General features: G+C 40.5%; 1 protein-coding gene across 1 annotated transcript in view; it reads right to left on the bottom strand.

Annotated features, from left to right (window-relative positions):
• Positions 1-11693, bottom strand: part of PASD1 (PAS domain containing repressor 1) — a 58638-nt gene extending 46945 nt beyond the window's left edge. The window contains exons 1-3 of the mRNA XM_070289631.1: positions 11619-11693; positions 8892-9019; positions 6803-6876 (exon numbers count right to left, since the gene is read on the bottom strand). Of these exons, the coding sequence (XP_070145732.1) occupies positions 6803-6876; positions 8892-8930 (113 nt within the window). The 5' untranslated portion in view covers positions 8931-9019; positions 11619-11693. The remainder of the gene's footprint in view (positions 1-6802; positions 6877-8891; positions 9020-11618) is intronic.
• Between the last annotated feature and the right edge of the window lie 5148 nt (positions 11694-16841).

Below are 16841 nucleotides of genomic sequence, written 5' to 3' on the forward strand. Positions count from 1 at the left end.
TCCTGAGACTGCACCCTTTCTTCTATCTTTTATTTAATGTCTGACCTTCTCAAGGACAAGACCCTTTTCACACCAACGGGACAAGAGAAGTTAAATAGCTCAGGGGCTATTTCCTTCAACACCAGGCTGCTGCAAAGCCCCAAGTCCTTCCCTTATCTGTCAGTGTCCTGTGGCAGTAGGTGTGTGTGTGTGTGTGTGTGTGTGTGTGTCTCCCAGGTGGGTGTGAGGTCCCAAGATCAACTGACTGAAAGCTGAGAATTCCGTCACGGTCAGACTGGGTCACACCTCCTCCACCCAGCAAGGAGGCATGGACACTTTACATGGAATAGTTGGGTGTTAATGACTCTAGAGCTCTAAAAAAGACAGATGTTTAAAAGGTGCTGGCTTGAAACAGAAAAGGAGAAATATCGTAATAGTAAACATTAATAAGAGTATTAAAGAAATCACCAGACACAGATTTTAAATCTTGTCCATAAATCAGGTTAACAGGTAGCTCTTTGCAGTTAATAATGTGTTTATAGCTCAGTAAGGATTAAATACAGTTGTTTTTTGTTTTGTTTTGTTTTGTCATGTGGCTTGCGGGATCTTAGTTCCCTGACCAAGGATTGACCCAGACCCTTGGCAGGGAAAGCCCAGAGTCTTAACCACCGGACCACCAAGGAATTCCCAGGATAGAATACAGTTTTAAACTGTAACTATTCTTTATTTCTAAGTACTTCCTAGTTGATAACAACTTAACTATGCATAGTATTTTACAAAGCATGTAGATTTCATTTACTTATCAAAGGAGATAGATCTCATTTCCTGAGTTCATAGTCATGCACATTCTGCAATAACTACCCTCACCATTTATAGACAGAGAGCCTGAGACTTAATGAGGCTTCTCTAAGATTACACAACCTGTAATTGGCCAAGCTAAGGAAAAAAGAAAAACAAATATTGTAGCTTAAAAAATCCCAATCTCATGTTTTGGTTTTGGTTTCTGTTTTGCTATAACTATATCGCAAGACCTCCACAGTATTTGCCAAAAGAGACAAGAGGCTGTGTGGAGTCGAATTAGCCAAGTGACCTGCAGAGGAGGAGGAGAAAGTCCAAACAGGCTTCGTGAGGCAGTGAAAGACAGGAGGAAACAATGGTAGATGACTATAGCATGGCCGCCTCCGGCTACTCCACCAGCTGGTGCTCCCACTTCCTCCCTGACAGCTGCTCACACCTCTTGGTTGGAGTCCTCCCAAAGTACTGTGTGTGCTAATCTTCCAATCATCTCTGCCCTCCTTTCCTATTAGTCATCCCCTGCTGAACCTGCTCCAGACACATTGGCTTCTCAAACACACCCAATGTGCTCCTGCCTCAAGACCTTTGCATCTGCTCTTCCTTCTCTGGAATATTTCCTCCCAAATCCAATCCTTTCAGGTGGTAATTAAAAAGTCACCTTCTTGTTGAGGCCTTAGGTGGCCACCCTATTTATTATGTTAACCAGTGGAAATTGCCAATATTGTACCATCTCTTAAAAAATAGAATGTCAACTGCATGTGGCAAGGTCTAATACAATTTCACTTTCCCTTATAAGCTTCCCTATGTCTCTTCAATGCTTACTATTCTCCCTTGGCCCTCCTCACCATCTAACCTATTCTGATCTATTGTTTGATTTTCTTTCTCCTCCACTAGAATATAAGCTCCCCAGGAAGATAAGGATTTTTGTTCACTGTCCTACCCTCAGAGCCTAGAAGAGAAACTCCCACATAGTAGGTGCTGAATATTTGCTGTATGAATAAGTTTCATTGGGTTGGAGTGATGAGACTAGGCAAGCTAGATACAAAGTTCTAGGGAAACCAAAGCAAATGGCATGTGATACAACAGGGTACAGGGCGCTTTCCCTGGTCGAGATGAGGCACACACAGGGATGAAGTCAGTACAGAACTGTACAAAGGCTCCATACAACAAAATCTCACTAATTAGGACCCTGTGCTGCTGCTGCTGCTACTGCTGCTACTGCTGCTACTGCTGCTAAGTCGCTTCAGTCGTGTCCGACTCTGTGCTACCCCATAGACGGCAGCCCACCAGGCTCCGCCATCCCTGGGATTCTCCAGGCAAGAACACTGGAGTGAGTTGCCTTTTCCTTCTCCAATGCTTTAAAGTGAAAAGTGAAAGTGAAGCCGCTCAGTCGTGCCCAACTCTTAGTGACCCCATGGACTGCAGCCTACCAGGCTCCTCCATCCATGGGATTTTCCAGGCAAGAGTACTGGAGTGGAGTGCCATTGCCTTCTCTGATTAGGACCCTGTACAAGTTGTATATTGTCACCCTATTTATTTAATTTATATGCAGAGTACATCATGTGAAATGCCAGGCTGGATGAAGCACAAGCTGGAATCAAGACTGCTGGGAGAAATATCAATAACCTCAGATATGGAGATGATGCCACCCTTATGGCAGAAAGTGAAGAGGAACTGAAGAGCCTCTTGATGAAAGTGAAAGAGGAGAGTGGAAAAGCTGGCTTAAAGCTCAACATTCAGAAAACTAAGATCTTGGCATTTGGTCCCATCATTTCATGGCAAATAGATGGATAAACAATGGAAACAGTGACTGACTTTATTTTCTTGGGCTCCAAAATCACTGCAGATGGCGACTGCAGCCATGAAATTAAAGACATTTCCTCCTTGGAAGAAAAACTATGACCAACCTAGACAGCATATTAAAAAACAGAGACATTACTTTGCCTACAAAGGTCTGTCTAGTCAAAGCTGTGGTTTTTCCACTGGTCATGTATGGATGTGAGAGTTGGACTATAAAGAATGCCAAGTGCCAAAGAATCTGTGCTTTTGAACTGTGATGTTGGAGAAGACTCTTGAGAGTACCTTGGAAAGCAAGGAGATCAAAACAGTCAATACTAAAGGAAGTCAATCCTGAATATTCATTGGAAGGACTGATGCTGAAGCTGAAAATCCAATACTTTGGCCACCTGATGTGAAGAACTGACTCACTGGAAAAGACCCTGATGCTGGGAAAGCTTGAAGGCAGGAGAAAAGGGTGAAAAAGGATAAGATGGTTGGGTGGCATCACTGACTGGATGGACATGAGTTTGAGCAAGCTCCAGGAGTTGGTGATGGACAGGGAAGCCTGATGTGCTGCAGTCAATGGGGTCACAAAGAGGCAGATGGAACTGAGCAACTGAACTGAACTGAACATCTTTGCAAGATTCTCCTCACAGCTCTGTACAAGATAACACTTCACCAAAACTAGATGAAAGGGGAATTCACCAGGGACATTCTTTCTGGTGCAGTTGCTGACAGGTGGAGTCTCCCTGGGGACCGCCTTCTGCAGGAGAGTTTCTGAAGACTGCAGACAAAGGGAAGAGCTACTAGAACTCTCAGACATACCTGTCATCTGATTTTCCAGTGTTACCTACTCTATCTTTGGGGGAAAAGATACTACCTTTGTCGAAAATGTTTAGGCAGTTGATGTGACCTCCTACCACACTAACTCCTCTCTCTCTCTCCATTTAAAATGACATACATTAAAAGAAAAAAACATTTTCTCAAAGTAATGTCCCCAATCAAGTACTTCCCAAAGACTCCTGGAGTTTTCTCCTTGGAACCCCATACCAGCCACAGCACCTGAAAGTGACGTCCTAACAGAAACTAGCCCAGGAGAATCTGGGTCCCTATCCCAGCTCTACTGCTTAACCAATTGCATGGCTTTGGGCAAATCATGCATCCTCTGTGACTGCACTTTCTCATCTTTACAATGAGTCTAAAATCTAGCTAACAATTTGTGGAGAGTAAGTCAATAAACATGAGATCACCTCATGAGGAATAAAGTGCAAGATGCACTTCTCTTAAGATGATGTTATGACATAATTTGGGGCCTCACTGATACATAGAAACTAAGAATACTAACAGTAGTTCAGTGCTTCCTCTGACTGTAGCAGTAGGAAGATGGGAAAGGGCCACACAGTATTAATTCTGTGCCTACTCCTCACCAGTTCTGAAGTATTCATTATTTTTCTATGTTCAAGCAAGACCTCCTTCAGTGTATCTGTAGCTCAAATGGAAAACCCAACCACTGAGTCCCTCTCCTGAAATGAAAGGTTCTTTAGCCTCAGATCTGAAACATGCAAAGACAGGACATCTTGCCTGGAAACAAATCCTTTCTTCTAAACATTTTAAATTTCCCTCTCTGTGTTTCTTTCATAAGCACAAACTTTTCAAGCCTCTTAACAGGATGCTTCTCGCCTTTCAAAAAAACACTGAAAATTACCAAGGGAAATTCCAGAAGCATCTGGGGAGCTCTAGATCCCTATGAACTTTGTGCCTGATTACTTTTTCAACCATCCCTCAGACCACAAAAGGGGAACAGATTATCAATTGCCACTCAGGGTGCCTACAAACTAATGCCTGACGTGTATCTCTCTTCTTGTTGCTATCTGAAAATATCCAGAGGACAAAGAATAAGTCTATAAAAAAAAAAATAAGGCAATACTGGTTCACACTGAGCTGTAATAATACTGTATTGTATTTGTGAAGTCTCATGACATAGAATGGATTATCATTTTGATAGGATCCATCAGTGAGTCCCTGAGCAGATGTTCATTTCTGCCTGCTCAATGTCAAGCTCTGTGCTAAACAGGGATGAGGCTGACAAGTCCTCCTTTATAGACTTCAGACTAGTGGATGAGCCAGGTCCACCAACAACCCATCATGTGAGACCTGAGGTGGCTGGACCTGGAAAAGCAGCCATAGTGTTGGAAAAGAGAAGAGGGATATGAGAGGGAAGTGAGGAGAGCTGGAATTAAACAGAATTTTCTTCATCAGATCCATCAGTTATTTCCTGTCATGTTTTTATCTTATTGTCTACATGATGAATAATATATTGCCTAATATTTTAAGAAACTGTAGGCATATTTATGAAAGTATTAAAATATATATTATGGTACATCCCTCCAATAATGGTAATTTCTCACTATATTAGAAAAGATATTATTTTAAGCCTTTCCTTATATCGAGTGGAGACCAAGTGGCACAGATGTAGTAGCTGGCTTGTTTCTACATCAGAATATTTTTCATTCAGTTAAGTTCCACTTCAAAATAAAGCAGGTCTCTTCAGTCTCTGAACTCTCACTCTCTGAAGAGTTGGCATAATGATCTACTGGTTTACACAAAATTCATTACCCAAACCTACTAAACAAACCTGCTGTAAGTTGCATGGAAGAATATGTTCAAGTCATGTACCCTTGGGGGAAAGGATATCGTTGGCTGCTATTGTAGCTCAGGTATTCTCACAGAGTAGTACCTAGAGCTCCTGTTTAAACACTGTATGCTTTATAGATATCCTCTCTCCCACCTTATGCAGTAAAAGGTCTTCTAACAAAGTAGAGGAACTAATGAAGGAGATGGGTAAGTCTAAGAGGCCCAAAGAAGCACGTGTACTACAAGAAACACTGTAGTGTTTGCTAAAGCACATTAAGAATTTTGAATGGCTGTTAGTCTTAAACTTGGCCATGCACGTGTCCCTAACCCCTATGAACCATAAATATAGTGATGAATATGTACAAGAAATTTGAGATTCTCTAAAAATAAAATCTTGCTGGGGCACGTGAGTGTGATGGTGGCATGAGCAGACCTGTGACACAATTACAAACTCAGTCATGTGTTAGCCAGTGTTGTAGGACGCCAAGCAAAGGGAACGCAAACAGACTGCCACCGCGAGCTCTGTTTTTCGTTCTGTGGCTCTATGTGCAGCTTTAGACAATGGTTCCTCACCAAACACTTCTGAGCTCTCTTGCCAGAAAGGGAAGATTCTCCCCTGTTCCTCAGATTCAGACACAGATGAACCTCAGACATTTCCTGTTTAACTCATTTCTTTACCAGCTCTTTCTTCCTTGCCTCATTCCACCACCAAAGCCTAACAGAGACCACAGCCTCCAGCTCCCTCCTCCCATCACCAGACCTCACACAAACATGCCTTCCATCAGAAGAATCCTCTCAAAGCATCATCTTGTTTATTTTATTTTGCTAACTTTCACTGGCATCTAGTGCTCATCTTTAATGTATTATTTTGCTATTTATTTACATCTCCATGTACACTGTGATGTAGAAGGAATATGTAATCCATTCTCAATATCCTACTCTGAGCAATGTCTACTATTATGGCTTATTACATATAAAATATCTACTAATGATTTTATCAAATATGAAGTGACTAGATAGTATTGCAAACAATTTCTATTTTGTAAAAATTCTTGGTAGATTGTTAAATAGGCAAATTAAGGTAGTGATATCTAGCAAGTTGGCATTTTCCTATAGGTCAGGAGTGTATTTTTATTTTTCCCAGTCAAAATAATGGAATTACTCCCTTTGTTCTCTGAAAATTTGTTAACAAACAAATGTTAAAGAATAGATTAGATTCACAAAAAAGAGGAACACCTGTACAATAGCAGTTACTACAATGCTGATTTCTTCTTCTACAATTTAAAGTGTTTCAAAAAAAAAGAAGCAATCAAGTCTATGTGTACAGGTATTGTCTTAATTTGAAAGTAATTAAATGTCTGTTTCAGTTAAGGTTGCTCTGTTTATTGCTTTACTTCTTTCATAGAAAGCCAATTACTCGTATTTATATTTAGTTAGAAAAAATATGAATTATACTAGCTGAGAAAGGAAATTCAAACTATTAGATTGTTCACCTGCATTCATTTTTTCCCCCATTTTGATGGAAAAATAGTCATAGATATGATTTCTCTTGTTTCAGTTTTGTTGGATAAAATTTTATCCTAGTTCCCCATTACTTACAAAAATAGCTTCTCACCTGTGGTCCTCAGATAGCCTATCCTCATCCGAATTTGGGACCAATGGTCTAGGTCCATTTGTACGGAAAAAGCCCTGCAGAAAAATTGGCATTTTAGATACTTAAAATGCACTTACATAGTAAAAATATCTGACATATTTGTATAGGTTGTAGTAGATTTGAAAATCCAACTCATCTGTATATCATTGTGAGAAAGGCACTCGATTTCACAAACGTGAAAATTGAGGATTTGAGAGCTAGGATGATTTGGTCAAAGATGTACAACTAGTAGATGCAGGATCAAGGTAGGTCCACTTCAAAGTTGAACTCTTGAGCTAACCACCCTTCCACTACTACACAGCCACGCTAGGAACAAAGTCTTCCTCCAAAAAGCCCTGTTTTCTTACAAGATTTATTCTTTGAAATGACCACTAATATGAAACAAATATCCCAGAAACCCAGAGAAAAACTGGCATAGGTCACAAACAGAGATCCTTGTGCCAAGAGGGAGCCCAGGGTGAGGGCGCCATCTCAAATGAGATTTGTCTTTCTCAGATGAGGAAGTGGATTTGGGGGTTGTTGATGTTTTAGTCACTCAGTCATGTCTGACTCTTTGTGACCCCATGGACTGTAGCCCACCAGGCTCCTCTGTCCATGGGATTTCCCAGGTAAAAATACTGGAGTCGGTTGCCATTTCTTCCTCCAGGGGCTCTTCCAGACCCAGGGATCTTTCCAACCCATGTCTTCTGCATTGGCAGGCAGATTCTCTACCATTGAGCCACCTCTAAATGGGATGTCTGCCTTCTCATGGCAAACACGAGAGCTCAAATCCCAGACAACTGCTGGAGAGGGATACTGAATGGGGCCAACAGATTTAGCAACTTACTTTAATTGCTTTTCTCTTGACCAATTTTCTAAAGATCACATAGATCACTACTCTAAATTGAGTGTAAAGAAGTCCCTCACAGCTTCTGAAATGTGGTCAGTTAAAGCCCAGATTTTAAACCAGAGAGGAAAAGTAAAGCAGATCTTTTGCCCCCTCTGGATTGTAATGATACTAATAATAATGATAAAAATGACGATGATGATCATGACTGTAAGGACTCATATTTACTGAGTGCTAACCATATACCAGGGGCTGTCTTATTTGCACTTCACAACAACCCTCAAAGAGGTACTGTTTTTGCCATTTATAGAAAAAGAACCTGAGGCTAAAAGATGTAAGTGACTTGGGTAAGGTCTTGGAGCTAGTAAGAAAGGTTGTGAACTCTGGATCCAGAGGCCTCTCATGTAAGTACATGTATTGTATGTTACAACGTCATCACAATATTAACCACTTTGTCTAGTCATATGATGGTCTTTGTTCCCTGGAACTCTCCATGCGAGTTACTACCTCATGACTTTTACAGCTGCTGAACCCTCTACTTGGACTGCCTTCCTTTCTTTCCTGGGTTGGCATCTTATCGTCATTCATAGTCTCTGTTCAAAAGGCACATCGTCAGAGAGAGATTTTCCCTGACACTACTGGACTCCCACTCCCACCAGTCATTAGCACACAATTCTGTTTTATCATCTCCATGACATCTGTTAATGTTACTTGTCTACTGTCTGTTTTTCCACCATCAAGAACAGTGCCTGACACAGTAGGTGCTTGCTAAGTATGTCACTTGGTAAATAACTCATTAGTCTGAACCAATCAGATGAATCTAAAGACTAAAGATTTTTCCTTTTTTTTTTTTTTTTTTGAGACAGAATCTGAGAATACTCTATTAGAAAGATACTAAGTGAGCAACGGGCAGACAGAAGAGCTGCTTCAAAACTCACCTGGTGACAGAGCCTTCTTTTATCCACCCACCAAAATGATAATTTCTCTCTTACTATGTCCCAGCCCCCAGACCCTGTTTGTCAATGAGTGTGCATCTCTTTAGGGTGTTCATCTTCTAAAACACAGGGGCTAGTCTTTTCTCACTCACATACCCTAACACAACCCTCTGCACACATCAGGTGCTTTAGCAGTGCTGTCCAGTAGCTGAGAGACCAAAAAAGACATGTCCCTTTAAAGGAAGCCTGCATGGCCACAACAGGGGAGACACACACCCAACACACTTACCTGTAGAGTCTGAGCCCTAAGGACACAGATGGTCCCCATCAGGTAAAAGGCATCATCCAAAGGAAGATTTATGGTAGATGACCCACAGTCAGGTCTGGAGAAGAAGCTGTGGGACAGTACAGGATGTTCTAAGGGAGAGAGAGACACACAAGTGACAATCTAATAGAAAGGCAGGCCAGGTACACCAAAGAACAGTCACCTGTCCCATCCGTGTGCCATTTATCAACCCATTGACAATTTTCAGAATTCCGAACCACCAATTTTTCCTGTCTTCCTTCCATTCCAACCACCCTTCCCACCCTGGTCTCCACCAGAACAAGGAGTCATTACTGGGAAATAATTGTGAGTTTAGGGTGATTTTTCAGTCTTCCAATCTTACCTTGTGAATGGACGTTTTAACTCCAAAAGAAATTTGCTCCTCTTATTTACACGGACCACATGGGTATCAAATATGTGTAATTTGTGTGTACATAGAATCAAGTATTTTTTAAGGTATTTGACTTTTAGTTTCCAAGGCATGTGACAAAGATAACTGACAACCACTGTGTGAGCTAATTTTCATTCTTTACTTACTCATTCATTCATTTGTTATATTTTTAGAGCTCAGTGGCAAAGAACTGAGTTAATTATATTCTTAGTTCATGGCATATTATGAACACAGATAAAATTCCCACTCTCATTTTATTTTTTCTCTCTGTCCCTTTCCCACCCACAGGCACCCACTATTATCTACCACCTTTAACATGTGGTCAAATATACCACCTTGTCAAATATGTTGTAAGTTGCTTCAGTGGTGTCCGACTCTTTGCAGCCCCACAGATTGTAGCCCACCAGGCTCTTCTGTCCATGGGGTTTTCCAGGTGAGAATACTGGAATGGGCTGCTGTGCCCTCCTCCAAGAGATCTTCCCAACCCAGGAATAGAACCCACATCTCTCATGTCTCCTGCATTGGCAGGCAGGTTCTTTACCACTAGCGCCACTTGGGAAGCTGAAGTTAAGTCGCTCAGCTGTGTCCGACTCTTTGCTACCCCAGGGACTGTAGCCCACCAGGCTCCTCCGTCCATGGGATTCTCCAGGCAAGAATACTGGAATGGGTTGCCATTTCCTTCTCCAGGGGATCTTCCCTACCCAGGGATCGAACCCAGGTCTCCTGCATTGCAGGCAGATGCTTTAACCTCTGAGCCACCAGGTACCAGGCCATATTTGACTGGGGCTTCCCGGGTGGCACTGACTTCCCTGGTGGCTCAGACGGTAAAGCTTCTGCCTACAATGCGGGAGACCCGGGTTCAATACCGGGTTCTCCCTTCTCCAGGAGATCTTCCCGACCCAGGGATTGAACCCAGGTTTCCCACATTGTAGGCAGACACTTTACTGTCTGAGCCACCAGGGAAGTCAGCGCCACCCGGGAAGCCCCAGTCAAATATGTAGCCTGGTTCTATGTACTATTATGCTTTCACAATTTACAAAAGTTGTCTTGTGCTATAGATCTCATTGTTTCTCAATGAACAACATGTTTTTAAGATCTAACCATGTGGTATTACGTATATCTAGAGTTCATTACTTTTAACTACTATAAAGTTTTCTATATTGTATATTTCCCCCAAATTTTACTTGTTCATTTCCCTAATGATTACACCTAGGCTGTCTCCAACTCCCTCCTACTACAAACAACACTATGACATACATAGTGTAAGTCCCCTTAGACACAGATCTCTGCAGCTTCACCTCTGTGGTATCTCCATCCAGTGATAGGATTACTGAGTTACAAGATAACTGACTTAATTTCACTCTGTTTTCCAGGATGGCTTCATGAGTTTACATTCCTCTCGACACTGTATTAGTGTTTTCACTTCTCAAATCCTCACCAATATTTGGTATTATTCATACTCTTAATTGTTGCTGTTCTGATGTGTGTACATTGCTACTCATTGTTTTTTTTTAATATAAATTTGAAACATGTATAATATCATATACTCATTGGTTTTTTAAATTTTTCATTCTTTACTTACTAATGAGTTTGAGCATCTTTTCACATATTTGTTGGGCTATTTACCTCAGATTCAAGCCCTAGATCTTTTAATGGTCCCAAGACAGTATTTATATTAATTTATCAGTGTGTGGTTCCTGAAACCTTGAGAATTTCAAATTCTGATCCTGTATTCACATTAAGACACACAGATTTAGGTTTTGATTTCCTCTAAATAGCACATATTTTTCCTCAAACTCTGACAGAGTTAGCACACTTACTCTTCATCTAAGCCAATAGGCAGAATTTTACTGATCATTTTGTCTCTAAGTTTTATGTGTTGGTCCCTGAACAAGCGTTTACTACTCCAGATTGCAGTCAATGGAATCAATGTATGATTTAAAAATCACTTAGGCCCAGCACAAAATCAACTCCTTATCACTGTGTCCTGTACTTTATCCTTTCTTTTAATGTTGTCTATGCAATACACTCCTTAGGTTATGTTTAAGCAATAATTTCCTTGATTTGTAGAAGGAAAGAGCCATCCTTATCAGCTCTGTCTACCATGTTACCATATGACCTCACCTTGTAAATTTTGCTATAACTTTTTAAAGTCTAATTAATGTTTGTGGTCCACCAAAACCTTTGATCACAGGGGTAGCAGAGAGGGTGCCAACAGTAGAAGGGCATTTATATTACCAATGAAGGGCTGCATAACTCATGAATTTCATATAAATAAGATTAAAAACTCTATTGATTACCATTAGAAACATCTTTCAGAGTCAGGATGACTTTAACATATTCATAAGTAGAGGTGTTATTGGATTCAGCATCTCCTCTTTTGAAATGACAGCAAAATTCAATATGTTTTCCCACTTAAAAAAAAAAACAAAAACAGACACAAAACAATTTTACATTTATATTCAACTATATTCTGAAGGATTATTTCATATGACTATTGTCTCACTTAGACTAGATTTTTAAAATATTATTTTATTTTCATGAATATTAGCACTTGCATAGCTGTCTATGTTGTGTCTATAGAGTGGCTCAGTTCAGTTCAGTCGCTCAGTTGTGTCTGATTCTTTGCGACCCCAGGGACTGCAGCACCCCAGGTCTCCCTGTCCATCACCAACTCATGGAGTTTACTCAAACTCATGTCCATCGAGTTGGTGATGCCATCCAACCATCTCATCCTCTGTTGTCTCCTTCTCATCCTGCCTTCAATCTTTCCTCTACCCCATAGAGTGGGGTATCACCTAAAACATAATTTACATAATACTAATGCAATTATACAAAAGCTGAAAAACTCAAGGTTCATGATAAAGTACAAGATTTAATAGTGGGGAAAGTTTAACATTAGAAATAAAATTTATGAAACTATAGTAAGTTAAATTAATATATGATCAGCAGCTATATTGGCTCTAATGTCTTTATTATTCCTTTAAGTGATATCTGTCTCTTAAAATCTAAGCATCTACTATTTGAAAAAAAAAAATCTGTACCTGAACATGAAACAGGAATCCTGAAAGCCATCTTTGAAAATATTTCACTTTTCTCGTCATCAGGCAGAAGGCTTAAGAAGCTTTTACCCACAATGTCATTCTCAAGAGGGAAAGAGGGAATCAATTTTGTTAAATGCATTACTGGCATTTAATTTATTTATCTCCTTACCTCCATTAAGCTTATCACCTGCCCCACCTCAGCCATCTTATAGTCAGACCTGTTAAACTTCTAAAGTCTCAATTCATATTGACCCATTCTATGACCATCACCTCCTACCTTTCCAATGTGTTCATGCAAGTATTTGTTTATTTGGTTGTGCTGGGTCTTAACTGTGGTATGTGGGATCTTTGATCTACCTTCCATCATGACAGGCCCCCTGCATTGGGAGCTCAAAGTCTTAGCCAGTGAACCACCAGGAAAGTCCCTCAAAAGTATTTTAAATAGCATCAACTCCCTGACATTCTCTTCCTGTCTTTTTGTATACCACTTATCACTACCTGACATCATAGTCACATGTATAAAATATACAATATAAAATTAAAAATGGATAGGGTCCCTCAATAAAATATAACTTGCATTAAAGGAGAAACCTTGACTGCCTTATTTACTGCTACATCCTCAACACCTAAAACATAGTCTGGCATGAGTGAGCACCAATAAATATTAGTTGGATGAATGAATAATGCTGTACCACGTAGTTGAAATGTGGTGACATGAATTAACTGAATATCAGACATTAAGTAAAGAGTTTTTAATGTGATAGAAACAAAATAATAAGCAAAGTACTCTTTGTAGTTTAATGATGGTTTTGGGTGATGAATTACAAATTAAAAAGATTTTAACTGATTAATATTATTAATCTACAGTCAAAATTCAGAAATATACTTTTATGGTCCATTTGTAGAAGCCAGCCTACAAATTGGCCAATGCTCAAATTAGCAGATGGATCCTGTCTCAATCAAGAAAAATCTTGGCTCAATTCAGGGCAGAAATATAACCCTAGTTTAGCAAAGAAAACATGAATTAATAGGCAATAGTTTTTGACAATGAAACCACGTAGTAAGAAACTGACTTCTCAAAAGAATAGAATATTTTTCTTTCAACTTAACTTTTTCAATGAAAATACTTTATTGATTTAGTTATAAAATACACTTTAGGTACCAAACCAAGTTACCTCTGATCAGTAGAGATCACTCATTCATTCCTTCACCTAACACCTGATTAATAGCTGCTCCATGCCAGAACATTGTACTAGGTACATTCAAACAAACTAGCTCACCTAATCAGATTCCCTGTGAGAAGAACTCTCCTCTGTTGAATTCATGAGGAAATGGAGGCTTGTCCAATTATGGAATGGAAAGAAGTTCAGAGATGAGATTCACACCCAGCTCTACCCAACTACAAATTCATTGTTCCTTCCGTTACACCACAGCTACCTTGAGTCCAATTGGCTGATTTGCTACTGGGCCAGCTTCTGAATTTTGGATATTTTACATGAAGTAACTCATTATTATTATTATTTTTTTTTTTGCTGAAAGCTATGATAGTTTAAAAAGATGAACCTGACATGACTATTCTAAATTTCAATGAACACAGAGTTCAGTAGGGAAGACGACACATGCACAATTACAATGCAAAGTATAAAATAATAAGTTGAGATCATTCCAGCCCTTGAAATAATAAATAATACAATAATACTCCAACAAGAGGTACAAAGCACTAAGTCTCACCAGTTCTTTCATTGGTAGAAGAAAGTATAGCATTGTCACCTAAAAGAATTCAAAGTTGATAGGGTCCACATGGGGTCTCACTCACCTGGGCGCCTCTGGAATTCAGCAGCATGTCTCTTTGGTATGCTGCTGCCCTGTCACCCTCAGGGGGCAGAGGTGGGAGGTGGAGGGAAATACATTACCAAAAACAAACAGCAGGGGTACACCAGCAACTGACACTTGGGGCATACATCCAACAACTTCACAGAACACATTCTTCCTCTCCAAACAATCATAACGCCCTGCAGAGCAAAGGAAATCCCTGTCCTCCAATATGTGGATGATCTTCTCCTTTATAGTCCTTGGCTTACACACTCTCAACATCACACTATACAACTCCTTAATTTTCTAGCTGATAGAGGCTATCCAGTATCTCCCACCAAGGTTCAGCTTTGTCTTCCTAGAGTCACCTATCTCGGAGTCCTTTTAACACCAACAAAAAGATACATTACTACCAATAGAAAGTCCCTTATATCTACCCTACCACTCCCTATAGCAAGTGTTATTAGTGCTCAGTCTGGGTTTTGCATTTTTGTATTGTTATCTTGTTTTATAGGTTGTCAGCCCCTCCCCTAATTTCCCCTTCCTCTCTGCCATCTTATCCTGAACTAACGCCCAGAACAGGAGGAAACAGGATGACACCATTTAAAGGCAGGGAAGAGCCAAAGTAGAGATTTGGTTCCAGCTTTCAGGTGCTAACTACCTACTGTGCAGGGCATGATGCATAACATTGTTTTGTTCCCAGTGTACAGGATCTTTGCACACGTGTCTGAATCATCGAGGGATTTCCTCTGCTCTGCAGGGTGTTATGTATCATTTGGGGAGGAAGCATGTGATCTGTGAGGTTGTTGGGTGTATGCCCCAAGTGTCAGTTGCTGGTGTACTTCTGCTGTTTGTTTTTGGTAATGCTGTATTTCCCCTCAGCTCCCACCTGTGGCCCCCTGAGGGTGGCAGGGCAGCAGCATAACAAAGAGACATGCTGCTGAATTCCAGAGGCGCCCAGGTAAGTGAGACCCCTTGTGCACCCTGTCAAAAGTGAGCAGTTTTGTTTTTTTTTATCATGCACATTCTCTTGGATGGAAATAGCAGCCATAAGTTACTTATTAATTAACTACATTCTTTAAGGAAGGTGACAGTGACAATGCATGCTTGAGCATGCTCAGTCATTAAGCTGTATCCAACTCTTGGCAACCCCATGGGTTGCCGCACATGAGTCCTCTGTCCTCCACTGTCTCCTGAAGCTTGCTCAAACTCATGTCCATTGAGTTGGTGATGCCATCCAACCATCTAATCCTCTGTCATCCCCTTCTCCTTTTGCCTTCAATCTTTCGGCATTAGGGTCTTTTCCGATGAGTCAGTTCTTTGCATCAATCAGGTGGCCAAAGGAGTGGAGCTTCAGCTTCAGCATCAGTTCCTCCAATGAATATCAGGATTGACTGGTTTGATCTCCTTGCTTTCCAAGGGACTCTCAAGAGTCTTCTCTAGCACTACAGTTTGAAAGTGTCAATTCTTTGGTACTCAGCCTTTTTTATGATCCAACTCTCATATCCATACATGACTACTGGAAAATCCATAGCTTTGACTAAATGGACTTTTGTCAGCAAAGTGATATCTCTGCTTTTGAATATGCTGACAGGGTGGGCATGGTTTCCCAAGTGGCACTAGTGGTGAAGAACTCACCTGCTAATGCAAGAGACAAGGGTTCAGTCCCTGGCTTAGGAAGATCCCCTGGAACACTCCAGTATTCTTGCCAGGGAAATCCCATAGTCAGAGGAGCCTGGCGGGCTACAGTCCATGGGGTTGCAAAGAGTCTGACACGACTGAAGCAACTTAGCAAAGCAAAAAAAGTTTGTCATAGCTTTTCTTCCAAGGAGCAAGCACCTTTTAATTTCATGGCTGCAGTCACCATCTGCAGTGATTCTGGAGCTCAAGAAAATGAAATTGGTCACTGTTTTCAAATTTTCCCCATCTATTTGCCATGAAGTGATGGGACCAGAGGCCATGATCTTTGTTTGTTGAATGTTGAGTTTCAAGCCAGTTTTTTCACTCTCCTCTTTCACCTTCATCAAGAGGCTCTTTAGTTCCTCTTTGCTTTCTGCTTAATCTAGGGTGGCTTCATCTGCATATCTGAGGTTATTGATATTTCTCCTATCAGTCTTTATTCCAGCTTGTGCTTCATCCAGCCTGTCATTTCGCATGATGTACTCTGCACAGAAGTTAAACAAGCAGAGTAACAATATACAGCCTTAATGCATTCCTTTCCCAATTTGAAACCAATCTTTTTTTTTTCCATGTCCAGTTCTAACTGTTGCTTCTTGACCTGTATACAGGTTTCTCAAGAAGCAGATAAGGCAGTCTGGTATTGCCATCTCTTTAAGAATTTTCCACAGTTTGTTGTGATCCACACAGTCAAAGGCTTCATCCACATAGTAAATGAAGCAGAAATAGATGTTTTTCTGGAATTCCCTTGCTTTTTCTATGATTCAACAGGTGGTGTCAATTTGATCTATGGTTCCTCTGCTTTTTCTAAATCCAGCTTGAACATCTGGAAGTTCTTGGTTCACGTACTGCTGAAGCATAACTTGGAGGATTTTGAGCATTACCTTGCTAGTATGTGAAATGAGTACAATTGTACAGTAGTTGGAACATTCTTTGGCATTGCCCTCCTTTGGGATTGGAATGAAAACTGACCTTTTCCAGTCCTGTGTC

The sequence above is a fragment of the Ovis canadensis genome, chromosome X (assembly GCF_042477335.2).
Source record: "Ovis canadensis isolate MfBH-ARS-UI-01 breed Bighorn chromosome X, ARS-UI_OviCan_v2, whole genome shotgun sequence".
In the NCBI taxonomy this organism is placed as follows: domain Eukaryota; kingdom Metazoa; phylum Chordata; class Mammalia; order Artiodactyla; family Bovidae; genus Ovis; species Ovis canadensis.